The 13,917-nt window shown below is 38.7% G+C and overlaps 1 protein-coding gene across 1 annotated transcript in view; it reads left to right on the top strand.

Annotated features, from left to right (window-relative positions):
• LOC107551551 (XK-related protein 7-like) overlaps positions 1-8,199 on the top strand; it is a 70,411-nt gene extending 62,212 nt beyond the window's left edge. The window contains exon 3 of the mRNA XM_016233193.1: positions 6,625-8,199. Within this exon, the coding sequence (XP_016088679.1) occupies positions 6,625-7,601 (977 nt within the window). The 3' untranslated portion in view covers positions 7,602-8,199. The remainder of the gene's footprint in view (positions 1-6,624) is intronic.
• Positions 8,200-13,917: the final 5,718 nt, after the last annotated feature.

Below are 13,917 nucleotides of genomic sequence, written 5' to 3'. Positions count from 1 at the left end.
AATCGTGGGAGGGGCCTGTCTGTGTGAGAAAGGGTAAATGATTTAACGAGATTAAAAAACACTGGGTGGATTTTTATCATTATAGGGTGGTTGTGTACACACACTGTCAGTTCAAACTGCTTGTAAAAGTGCATGTCGCATCCAATGACCCCTTTAAGAACCTTTAGTTTTAAGAGCCTAGAAGCAAAAACACTGTTTTCTTGAGTGTCTCTTTAAATGCAAATGAGCTGCTGCTCCCCGCCCACATTTCCAGGAGAGGACGGAGCCTTTACAGCTTGTGCCTCAAATACTCTGGCAAAAAAAACCCTTGTCAGTTTAAACTTCTGATATACAGTTTTCTGAGCGCGCACATACAAAGCCGTCTGGATATTAAACTCTCTTTTGCATCAGCTGTGAAATATACACAAGGTTATGTCAAAAGCGCACAAAAAACACGCAAGTTCACATAATGTTTGTTATGTCTGTGAATGTACACAATTGGGGAAGAAATTGCATTTGTGCGAGTATATTAGATCTATGAAACAGCATTTCAACATGGCAACAACACAATACTAACGCAACACATCCAGACATCACTCGCATGTTTTGGGCCGGGAATTATTTAAATGAGGGACATTGTGACGTGTACATTTCCAAAAGAAAACTCAGGACTACAATCGAGGTGGTTGAGGGAGTTCAGAAACAGCGCTTAATGATATAGAGAATAACTCCCTCTGGAATGGACTTGGTGCTATTTATTTAGCAAATCTTTTTCAAGCCCAAACAGAAACATTACGCACTAAAGCAAGTGTAAAAAACATAATAAGACCCCTTTCAAAATCTTATATTCGTATTATAAATTAATAAATATTGAGACTGAATGATGTATAAATCATTAAAGTAAAAAAAAATTACATTAAAAACCAGAGGAGACTGCTTCCTCAGAAGGCCACCACATGCCACTGAGAAAGAAACCGGTACTCAGGAGACAAAAACATGAGAGGAAAAGGACTTTAGCAAAAAATAAAAGACAAGAGGATGGAATGAAAGAGTGATAGAGGGAAAGAGAGGACGAGTCGTATAGCAGGACAGAGAGCTCAGAGGGACTGAATAGACTCAGATATGTTCTGATTAATTCTGGGTCATGGGTTTGGTTACCAACTACCACACAGAAAGGCTTTTGCTTATTCTTCTTATCTTATTTTGCTTTTTTCCTGCATTTTCTGATCTCATGGCCCTGCCTGCCTACCTTTGACTTTCACATTGTGTCAGCAAATCCATTTGAAAGTGAGCATCTGTATGCTGCACTCCCTGTGGAGAGCAGAGCACTTGAAGTGAGGACTGTGAAGTGTGCAGTCTCCAACACTATAAAAAAGCTGTGTTTTTTATCATTATGATATGTTTTATGTTGATGATTGTTTTTCTATACAGTAACTGCACTGTTACGAAGTAGTTTCACTTCACTGCCCTTTTCAAACAACCAAACTTCAAATTAATTAATTAACTGGCAAGTATGAGGGCATTGAGATGTTTCATTATATCTGAATCAACATGAATTTACATATATCTGATTTAAACTTCAGAAGCAAAACCGCTGTTAGAGTTGAAAGCTTTGATTCATTTGAGTGAATCAATTCAGTCTCTCTGTTTCAGTAACAGATTCAAAACTCTTTAATGTTTGTTTGTGCCATCAATCAAAAATGATCTTCGTCTCCATAATCTCGGTTTGTCGTTAAAAAAATTATAGGTAAATATTGCTTAGCAGATTTTTAATTCTTCAAATAATATATTAGAATGAATAGAATAAATATCTTGGTCACACTTTATTTTAAGGTCCGATTCTCGCTATTAACAAACCATTAACTACGACATTTCAATAAGCTCCTAGTTTGCTGCTTATTAATAGTTAGTTGTTAAGTTTAGAATTAGGGATGTAGAATATGGTCATGCAGAACATGTGCTTTATAAGTACTAATATACAGACAATATGTTAATAATAGGCATGCTAATAAATAACTAGTTAATAGTGAGAATTGGTCCTTACACTAAAGTATTACCAACCTTTTTTTTTTTTGTACTTAATTCTTATTTACATTAAACATTACGTCTGTCTGATCTAAATGATGGTTCACAAATACATACATATACACATGATGTATTGTCAAAATCATATAATAAATATTGTCAAAAGGCTTGTAAAGCATTTGTGGTCCAGCTTAAAATATTGTAGTAATGTGACTGAATTTATACTGTAATAAAATGAGACCAGCCACGGGTAATCATAAATGATCTTCTCACACAAAACTATAATGCTTAAAATAAAACCAAGTTGTTACTACTGTAGTTCAAAAGCATTACTTTCCAACACTTACTGTAGGTGATGCTTTCAAACCAGCTTGGGCAGTTTTAAGCAGGATGGTTAATCACTACCATAAGAAAGGAACTCACAGAAGAGCATTTTAGGGAATGAGACAGCACAGACATGGCATGCAAATTAACAACACCATCAGCAGGCACAATTCATTCTTTGTGAATTCCCCACTGTGTGTTTTAAGGTCTTTGAGGTCTCGTGGAGAGTCTTTATTCTTTGACTGTGACTCTCATGTCATCATTTTATACAATCTAAAACCACAAATGCTGTTATTAAAATGCATTATGCAAACATCTCCTGTGTACTTTCTTCCACCACATCATTCTGGCAGTAGCAACTCAAACGCTTTCTCTCTCTTAGCACTGGCAGCGCTGGGCTTTAACTTGTCTTATCCCTTTCTCTTTAAACTGCATTCTAATCTGTGGCAGTCTTTGTGGCAGTGGGCTTGCGCTGCGTCTGATGTTTGATTTAATTAAGATTGCCAGCACATTGCTCCATGAGAGCCTCTGAAATAGAGGCCTGGAGAGAACGCGGAGAGCATGCGGGCAGGCTGGAAGCGGAGCGGGAAAACGCAGACTAATGCTTTTGGATCTCTGCTAATTAAGACCTCACTTAATCTGGATCTGCACCAAATGAGTTGCTCAGAATGAGAGCCGATACGGAGAAAGTGAGAGAGATGGAGAGAAAGTGAAATGCTGGTGCAAAAGAGACTCAAAAAGAGTAAACGCTCTATAAACAGCGAGGGTCAAGCTTGTGCAAAATCCTGAGTATGATATGCACGATGTTTCCTTGAAGTGAAAGAGTATTTCTTGAAATATTTATACTACTGGTTGACATGACCAATATATTTGCCAATATTTGGTGTGTTTTTAATTATCGCCATCAGCCGATGAGTTTTTCTGTTTTAAAGGGATAGTTCACCTAAAAATGAAAATTCTGTCATTAATTTCTCACCCTCATGTCGTCCAAACCAGTAAGACCTTCGTTCATCTCCAGAACACAAATTAGGATACTTTCGATGAAATCCAAGAGCTTTCTGACCCTGCGTAGACAGCAACGCAACTGACACGTTCAAGGCACAGAAAAGTAGTAAGGACATCGTTAAAACAGTCCATGTGACGTCAGTGGTTCAAATGAAATTTTATGAAGTTATGAGAATACTTTTTGTGTGCAAAGAAAACAAAAAGAACGACTTTATTTAACTATTTCTTCTCTTCCAGGTCAGTCTCCGCCTCCATTCACGAGAGTACCACTATCGCTTTAATTCCACAAAGCTCAACAAATCAGCTGTTGAATCCTTTGAAGTGTGAATTTGCATTTACACAACATCGTTTTCAACTCAAATGGAAAACTTTTTATGCATTGTGGCCGTTCATTTTCATGACAGCAGCGTTTTGGGAGCATGAAAATACAAATTTTTGAAAAACGGGTTTTAAAGTGCAAGTTTTGAAAACAATACCATTATCATTTCCATGTAAACTACAAAACCGCAGATTTGTGAAAATGGTGATGTCATGTGCATGTGTATAACATGTTCGCGGAGGGTTTCCTTACAAAGTGGCATCACTAACTACTGGCCTGGCATGCATAATGCAGCATTTTGAGTAATTTTCAGGGAATCCCGTAAACGGGAATTGTTTTGACAATGTTGTAATCTGTACATGAAAAACGCACAGTAAAAACATTTCCATTTTTAGACGTGTAAGCATACCCTTACTTTAAATCCTTGATTTCAAACTTTGTTGCTCTATATCTAGTTGGCTGATATGTCATATTCACTGTGTATTTAAAATTAGCATTAACTGCATGGTCTTTATTTGAGAAAATGTTATTCCATTTGCACACAAACTTATGAGACTACTGAGTGCACTGCCGGTTGCAGTATTTCCTTTGTTGTTCTTCTTTATTTGTCAGAAATACTATAATAGGGTTACGGAATCAATAAGTTGCTATCAAAAGTATAAATCTCGTTTATTTTATTTACTTTTTCAAGTTACTACTGACTCATTTAAAAATTATGTATTTCTAATTTACTATTTAGTCAAACAAATTTCATTGCAACGTGTTATTTACTAAATTAAATTATGATTTATGTACTCAATTAAAAGTGCAATATAATATATATCAGCTTTATATCGGCCATCAGCCACCCTGCTGTCTTAGATATCAACATCAGCCATTAAAAAATTAATATCTGTCGATCACTAATTTATACCAGGATCAACTTTTTCACAATCCAGGCCTGACAAAAGCAACGGGCTGCCTTCTTTTCATGCGGTGATCATCCGAATATCCTTAGCTGACCTTGGATAAGCCAGCCTGGAAGGTTTGAAGTGTTTAACGGGGTGAAGCTGCAAGTATAGCTCCCTAAAACACATGTGTGTGTGTGTGTGAGGAGTGAGACAGGAGAGGAATCAAACACCAGAACAAAGCCAATCTGCCGGGACCCACCAGATAAACAAACATGCAGTGAGATGTATTTAAGAGCTGATCCTCGTGATAACATCAGCTCAGTGCGGAAGCCTCCTGAGATAGCTCTATATCTCTCAATCACACACATTCACACACACCTCTTCTTCACCTTTTCACTCTACCGTGTGCTCTAGGGTACTCGCAAACACAATATAAAGCGCCTGTCTGTCTCCCTGTCAGCAAGTCAAACACACACGCTCACACTCGTTTTCTCTAGAGATTCATCCTCTCAGGCAGTTGGGGAACAAGCCCTGCGATTTGTTGTCTCACCAGGTGTTGTAGCTTCTGTGAAATATTATTTGAACACTAAAACAAAAGCAACAACCGTTACAAAACTTTGAACCTATTTTTTCCTGCCATCACTCTTGAAAGAGCAGCTCGCGCGTCTCTGCCACCTCACGTCAGTTTGCGTTTCATAAGAGCCACTGTGATGTCTGGAATTTAAAATCGCTTTGCATCTTTGCCTCATCAGAATCTATTCTCTCAAAATATGTCTGTCATGCCGCAAGGTATATTCGCACATTCATATATTATGAGTCCAGATAGGCAAGAGACATCAATTAGGGCCTGAATTATTCATGTTTTGAAAGTGAATTATTCAATTGCATGTTCAATTAGGAATGAATCACATAAGATCTAATTAAATATTGAAGGCAGAACTCTGAGAATGTGGAAATGCAGTTATTCTTAATGATTTTGATTAGGTTTTATATTTAGCACTTGCCTGTTTCAGGCTATTTATTGTAAAACACAAACATTTCATGAACCATGTGAAGTTTTATTAACAAAGTTCGGGGGGAGCACGATCAGATAATCAGCCAATTCAGCACAGGTGGAGCTCATCTAGTTGATCAACTTAATTAGCATGATATGTTTGGGATTTCTCTGGGTTTGGGCTAAATTCCGAGCTCAGAGCCCTCCTTCAAGAAAGCACACCAAATATGCTTACTATTTGCTACATCTTATTATATGTAAGTGCGAACTCGACATTACATTTTCTGTATCATAAATACAATTTGTGAGGCTTAAATTATTTTTCCAGACCAGTTGAAAGTTCATTCACACTCAGGCCTGAAACCTGCTCTATGCATGGACATGAATGCAAACGCTTCTAGCTATGCAAGCTTGATTTTGTGCATCACTGCCTTTCAATGTGTCAGGATGCAATTCAAAACGAAACACACTGTGTTCTCAGCCACAAGGCATTCCCTGCTGAAACAGAAAAAAGAGCTGGTCACCAGCATATGTCTTGCTTTGGTTTCTAGTCCCCAGCATGGGATCCTGGTGTGCTGGTGCTTGAGCTTCTTGACGAGCCTAACTAGCAAAACTTTCTTCCTCATCTAGCATCGAATCCTGGCTCGAGGACTTTTCTCGATCCCGCCCCCCTCTCTCTCTCTCCCACTTTGCTTCCTAAATCTAGATCTAAAACTGTCCTATAAGAATAAAGGCAAAAACACCAAAAACTTTTTAAAAAGTATATTTATAGTAGGCATCTTCTATGGCTAGTTTTCTTTTTCAAGTCAGCTACTGTCAAGGTGGAGCAACAGCACATATTGTTGAGCAAGTTACTTAAGAGTTAGTTCAATTGTGGACAATTAAACAGCTACATGAACAATAGTAAATCCTGTTTAACAGCACAGACATTTGAAAGGTAACTCCAAAAGCCTTTGAATACTCAGGTTTGTTACCAGAACAGTGCCACTTTGGCCAAGCTGCTTTTGTATATTTTTGTAAAGTTGGTATCTAACTTTGCTCGACTTTACTCATGCTGTCTCCCTGTTCTTCTTGCTCTATCTCTGTAGGTCTCTCTGCATCTGCCTCATTGGTTTCTCTCGCCTGGATGATTGCGTCCTACCAGAAGGTTCTGCGCGACTCTCGTGACGACAAGCTCCCCATGTCCTACAAGGCCGTGATTGTTCAGATGCTCTGGCACCTCTTCACCATTGGTGCTCGAACCATCGCCTTCGCCCTCTTCGCTTCAGTCTTCCAGCTTTACTTCGGGATCTTCATCGTGGCCCACTGGTGTGCCATGACCTTCTGGATCATCCAGGGCGAGACCGACTTCTGCATGTCCAAGTGGGAGGAGATCATCTACAACATGGTGGTGGGCATCATCTACATCTTTTGCTGGTTCAACGTCAAGGAAGGTCGTGCCCGCTTTCGGCTCGGTGTGTACTACTGCGTGACCTTGGTTGAGAACGTTGCACTCACCGCCGCTTGGTATATTCACAGGGGACCTCACACCTCGGACTTCTATGCCCTGATTATTGTGTGTGTGGTGGTGTGTAGCTATGCTTTGGGAACATTCTTTATGTTTGTCTATTATTGCCTGCTCCACCCAGACGGACCTATTCTAGGTGCTCAGTGGAGCTGTGTGGAGGAGGGAATAGGGGTAATCGGTCTGGGAGGTGTTGGGGATTTGGGAACCCCCTTGCCCCAACCGGACGTGGTTACTAGCCCTCCCAGAACACTCCAAAGGACTACAGGTGGCGATCAGGAGATAGGGGCTGGGGATAGAGACAGTTGCCTGCCGGTGTTTCAGGTAAGGCCTCCTAGTGTTCCCCCTGCTTCCTCCCCACGTCCCCCAAGAACTGAAGGTCCCGTTATCCGCATCGACCTGCCAAGAAAAAGGTACCCAGCCTGGGATGCCCACTTTATTGACCGAAGGCTGAGGAAGACCATCCTGGTGCTGGAGAATACATCTCCCGTGACGCCTCGCATCCAGTACCAGAGCTTCAGCAACCCCAAAGAAGTGACAGAGTACGAGACTACGGTGTAGTGTTGTTTATACCTCCACCTTCCACATGACATCTCTATGCAGAGGTGGAGCTCAGCCGCCATGAGGTTACGGTTCGATCCTTGATGGTCGGCATGGTGCTACACGGTGGGACCGCGGCACGTTTGGCATTCTGATGCTTGGGAGCGCATGACTGGTCCGAAAGTGCACATCAGGCTGGACGCAAGTAACGTGGTGTTTACATAACATGCATGGGAAGTGAAACTAGGAAAGGGACTTACCTTTCTGCCTATGCACTGAACATATAAAACAATTACAGTGATGAGAAGAAGTGGACATTTGTAAAATATAGATGAACTGACCATTCAGTATTCCTCAGGACAAGCCTGGCTGCTGTATTGGTCTAAGTTTAATGTTCAGTGACCTGAAAACAGTACAAATTGTGTATTATTTGCTTCTGTAAATGGTGAGGTTAGCAAGTTCAATCATCCATTTCTTCAAAAGAGTTCTTCTGTAATTATTGACTTATTTATTTATTAGATTTATTTTTTATGACTCTGTGGCCATGTCTTTGATATAATTCTTCTAATTGAATATTCATAAATAGATATTATCTTTTGTTATATGTATCTACAATAGAATGGTGCCAGTGTGTTGGTATGAATGTTTTTGGGTTGTCTGGTCATGCTGCATTGTTTATCTGTAAAGATAAAGAAAAAATGTCATATAGTAAGACAAAAAGCTGTGATCTAATGTAGTTGGATGAAAATAATACTGTAAAAAAAAAAGATTCAGATGACAGCCTTGGAAAAAAATTGAATATGCGTATTTGAGTGTTTCATGAAAATGGTTTTGGGAGCATCTGGGAACATAAAACTTGCAAACGTCTGAGTGTTTGTGTTGCAATTCACGGGGGGGGGACGAAAATGATTGACAGTGAATTCTAATCCTTTATGTGAACTTCCTTTACAGTAACTAGAGCAGTGAGTCTTGGTTTGCTCCGTCCGCAAGCCTCAAAACCCTTTTACATCTGTATGTGTTCATTTACTCATTATTTTGTTATTTGGAACGGGGCGGCCATTGCTGTGGTTATGAGGAGTTTAGATTCTGAATTTTTGGGGGCTTTGTGGTTTGGCAAGAGTGAATGCTCTTGGGGACTATTGGGGACAACAATGTTTGTGTGTGTGCTTGAGAGAAAGAAATACTTTTTTGTCACGTCATAAAATCTTAAGGCCTCTTTTTAGTTTTAACTGCTTATCCTACTCAGCTCTTTTCCAAGCTTTTTTGGGGAAGGACAATTGTAAAGAAATCACCACAATTACAAAACCATCACAAGACATCAGCTGAAGTGTTTCTCTCTGTCTTTCTCACTCCCTCTGTGAGGTCTTTCGAGGTCTTGCTTGCTGCATTGAAATTCTATTGCCTGGTTAAAAACCAAGCAGAAAAACCCAGAGCCATGGTGGGTAATTGCCAATGACAAGAACCCTGCTGTCCAGTCTGAAGACGCTGATGGAGAGCAAATGACACTTGGGGGCTGTAATCATGCTGCCCTATAATGGGACATTCACACATACAGGGATTTTATTGTTGGAGGTCGTGGAGTAAATGTGTTATTATTCATAGTGCCTGTTCTTTGCTCTATGGTGGTCTCCACACCTTGCTCAAATCAGGGGCCGGTTGCATAAACTGCTTAGACGAGTCTTAAAAATGTCTTCAAGATTGGTCATAGCTTTTTAAGGTCAGTTACAAAAAAGTAGCTCTGTCTAATTTTGAATCCTAAAACACTGATTATCCCTTGGCTAACTGCTAGTTGTTCAAACTAGTTCTTAGGGGCTATGTTTATGCAACAAATGAGATGCATTACTGGTAAAATAAGACGTCTAAGATTACAATTTCACACGAGTAGCAGAATCCATTGAAATATTCATAAAACGGCTGAAAACCTCCTCCAGGAGCGCTTTACTAACTAGCCTTTAAAAAATTCTGCAACTCTGATACTTATGGAAAGTTGGTATAGTGGCACTACTTGTGTAGTGATCGCATTTTGGATTGATTCCTTCAGCTTGTATTATTCTCAATCTGGATAAAAGCGCCTGATTAAGGAATACATTTAAATGTAAATGTAATTTGACAAGGAATCAGTTTTCCTACAAATAAAATTAATTCAGAAGCAGAAAGCATTTGTATAGAAATTGCCACAGTGCATTATCCATCATACAGGAGTATCGTGAACAGAATAAACAATTATCAGTGCATGAATTAAACTCACTCTGAATGCTAACAACATTTGCCCTGGATTTCCAAGCATCAATCTTAAATTATAGCCTGTATATGGGCATAAACAAATCTGATAAATGAGTAAAATCACTCCTAGCAACAATAACTACGTTTAACCTACACTCAAAAACGTCACAGGAGATGGATCACGTGCAATGCTGCTTATTTTAATAAAGTTAAACTTTTTTCCAACCTTGTCACAGTACTGCCATTTGATATACTTCATTTGTACACTCTGAGGATCATTTTACATTTGAATCAGTCGAGATTCATTCAGAATGAATTAACTGAACTAAAGACTCACTCCAATTAGTGATTTGCTGACTTGAAAATGGATTTAGATTTATGAACAGGTTGATCAATATTAATCAGCTTAAGAGAAACTGGACATTGCTACCAGTGTCGGAGTTCATTCAGTTCAAATGAGAAAATATATGGTTTTATGAAATGGAGTAAAAAATAAGATATTATGCTTTGTAATGAAAGAAAAAAACTACTTGAGAACGTACAAAGTAAATATACTACGTTACTGTCACTCATGAATACGTCTTTCTCTCACATATTACATGAAATCATTCTACATCATTCCATGTTTAAAATATAGGCTATAGTATGTTATATGCAACAAACATAAACATCTGGTGACAGACAGAGAGCATAAGACACTGGGAGATGAATGTCGTATTCTTTGACAGGTTGCTGTGGTAACTGCAGGATCATTAAGCAGGGCTGCAGGTATATGTGATGTGTGTCTGAGTGTGTTTGTGGTCTGAGAGCTTTTCAATGTGGCCCCTCTCCTGAAAACTGACCCACCATTAGCTCTCCTCCTCCTCCACTCATGCCCTTAAGGGGGTCAACAGCATCCTCTACTGTAACAGTGTGCACACACACATACACAGAACACACACACTGGGGTTCTCCAGGTCAACAGTACACACTATAAGAGAAAACTCTTCAGGTACATGTACGGCACATGTAATGCAGTTTGCATGAAATAGCATATAGATGAATGGAGCCAAACCTAAATGTGAGTTTCAGTGAACTGTGGAGATCTACTCCTAAAGGACATTTTAGAGGGCTTTTTGACCAGAGCATGAAGATCAGGTTCAACCTTGGGCATCAAATCCCAATGCTAATGCTCTTTTTTTCCCCAAATATATCAAGATTTATTTTTGCTTTAACTATTAGTAGCCTATATTAATGTTAAAGGCATAGTTCACCAAAAAATAAAAATTACGCCATGATTTACCCTCAAGTCATCCTAGGTGTATATACTTTCTTCTTTCAGACGAATACAATCAGAGTTATATAAAAAAATGTCCTGGCTCCTCCAAGCTTTATAATGGCAGTGAATGGTGGTCGAGGTTTTGAAGCTAAATAAAGTGCATTCATCCATCATAAAAAGTGCTCCAAACAGCTCCGGGGGGTTAATAAAGGCCTTCTGAAGTGAATCGATGCGTTTGTGGTACTCTAGTACACATGCGTCAAAGACTGGCAGAGAAGAAATTGTTGAATAAAGTCATTATTTTTGTTTTCTTTCAGTTGAACCACTGATGTCACATGGACTATTTTAATGATGTCCTTACTACCTTTATGGGCCTTGAACGTGGTAGTTGTGTTGCTACCTGTGCAGGGTCAGAACCTCTCAGATTTCATCAAAAAGATGAACGAATGTCTTACGGCTTTGGAACAACATGAGGGTGAGTAATTAATGACAGAATTTGTTTTTTTTTTTGGGTGAACTAACCCTTTAAGAAAGCATGCAGGATCACTTTTGATTGCGCAATGACTTCAAACACAAAAGCAGACTGCTTACTCCTTAGCGTCCTTTATGGCCCAGATCATCTGCCACTGATTTCCAGGGACTATCTGGCCATTGTCCCAGTATGACATTGGGTTTACGTGATCTGTTCCTTCTTAAACTAAGCTACCAGTATGTTCCCCTGGGCTGTTTAACAATCCAGATCAATCCAAGCACAGAGTCTCTGACAAACTGCACATTTCTCCATGACTTTAGGAACGATTCTACTTGCCCTCATCATAAAGTTCTATTACATTCCTTTAGTAAATGTCATCGGGCGTAGTGAAAACTGCACTGTTGCACACAGTAAAATCAAATAGACAACTCTTTCATTTCGACAAGGGTAAAACAGGTCAAACAACTGCACTATTATTTTAGAAAACTATAAAACGCTCTTCCTGTATAGAATATGTAAGGATATAACGTGGGTTTTTGTGCAGCTCAGGGCAGTGAGTGAGCATGCCGTCGTCTCTCTGCAGGTGATTAGCTATCGGCTATTCTCATCGTGTAGCCTCACGTTAAAGTGCCACTCCCCATTGAAACAAAGTGCTGGCCCACACTGCCCCCCAGTGGATTCTTTGAGTAATTGCGAGAATCATTGGCATGACTGAGCTGCATAAGGTCAAATTCAAACGCTAAGAATTGATTTGGTGTTTCTAGTCAAAAATGACCCGAGTGGTTCTGTACATCTCTCATTATACTATATTGAATCCATAAACCATGGGTTCAATCTTTTTTGTCGACTTGTTTTCCTTCAATTAGCACAAATTTTTTTATTTCTGTTTGGAAGTGACAGGGCATTGGTCTCATTGATCTGAGCTTATGCACCCCAGGTTTTGAGTGAAAAAAAAAACATTAATTGTGGTTATTTTTGACAGTGAAGTACATACTGCTGACATGTTTACCTAGTGTAGCTTCCTTACAGAAAAAGCAATAGAAACCATCACATAATTTGTAATGTTTTGGTGGTTGTAATGGCAATTGTATTGGTTTTAATGGAAACTGTAATGGTCCCTGTGGGTCTCTACTGGTAATTTGCCACCTTCTATTAGTGGCCTGTTAAAACTACTAAATTCTAATGGAATATGTCCCAAAACACACTACAGAAAATCATTTTGAATGGTTTTAATGGTTAATAGTTGATAGTTTGTAATGGTATTTGTAGTGGAAACCATTATAATTTCTGATGGTTTCTATTTTTTTTCAGCAAGGTTATCCACACCTTGTGAATGAAATTGATGCTAACACTGTCAAAATGTGCCATTGGAGAAAAGTATATTACAATGAACTTGTTCCAACTTCCAATCAATGTTTTTGGCCCTACAAAACCAATTTGGCTGAACTTGAATGGTTTTAATGGTTAATAGTTGATAGTTTGTAATGGTATTTGTAGTGGAAACCATTATAATTTCTGATGGTTTCTATTTTTTTTTCAGCAAGGTTATCCACACCTTGTGAATGAAATTGATGCTAACACTGTCAAAATGTGCCATTGGAGAAAAGTATATTACAATGAACTTGTTCCAACTTCCAATCAATGTTTTTGGCCCTACAAAACCAATTTGGCTGAAATTAATGGAAACTGTAATGGTCCCTGTGGGTCTCTACTGGTAATTTGCCACCTTCTATTAGTGGCCTGTTAAAACTACTAAATTCTAATGGAATATGTCCCAAAACACACTACAGAAAATCATTTTGAATGGTTTTAATGGTTAATAGTTGATAGTTTGTAATGGTATTTGTAGTGGAAACCATTATAATTTCTGATGGTTTCTATTTTTTTTTCAGCAAGGTTATCCACACCTTGTGAATGAAATTGATGCTAACACTGTCAAAATGTGCCATTGGAGAAAAGTATATTACAATGAACTTGTTCCAACTTCCAATCAATGTTTTTGGCCCTACAAAACCAATTTGGCTGAACTCGAAAACTAATTTTTTTGATTTTGGCTGAATGCTGTCAAAAAAATTGACACATAGCTGTCTTTTGTTACTTGCAGTTGTTTGTTGATGTCTGAGCATTGTAACAGCAAAAAATCAACACAAAAACTAATTTTAATTTATTTGTAAAATAAAATTAAGTTTAAACAGTGTCCTCAGTGAGCTGAAACTTGAATGGAAATTTAAAGTTATATTTTAATAATTGCCAGAAGGACTTTGGGAATTTGTTTTGTTTTGCTTCATAAATCTGTGTTAATCTGGTGTGTGAAGTTTTTGAACATAGTCTTTCTGCTTAGTGTCTTATTTTATGTGTGTGTGTGTGTGTGTGTGTGTGTGTTT

Source organism: Sinocyclocheilus grahami, unplaced genomic scaffold, assembly GCF_001515645.1.
Source record: "Sinocyclocheilus grahami isolate Dianchi unplaced genomic scaffold, SAMN03320097.WGS_v1.1 scaffold426.1, whole genome shotgun sequence".
In the NCBI taxonomy this organism is placed as follows: domain Eukaryota; kingdom Metazoa; phylum Chordata; class Actinopteri; order Cypriniformes; family Cyprinidae; genus Sinocyclocheilus; species Sinocyclocheilus grahami.
The sequence above is the reverse complement of the archived record's forward strand: the minus strand, read 5'-3'. Positions and strand labels throughout refer to the sequence as shown.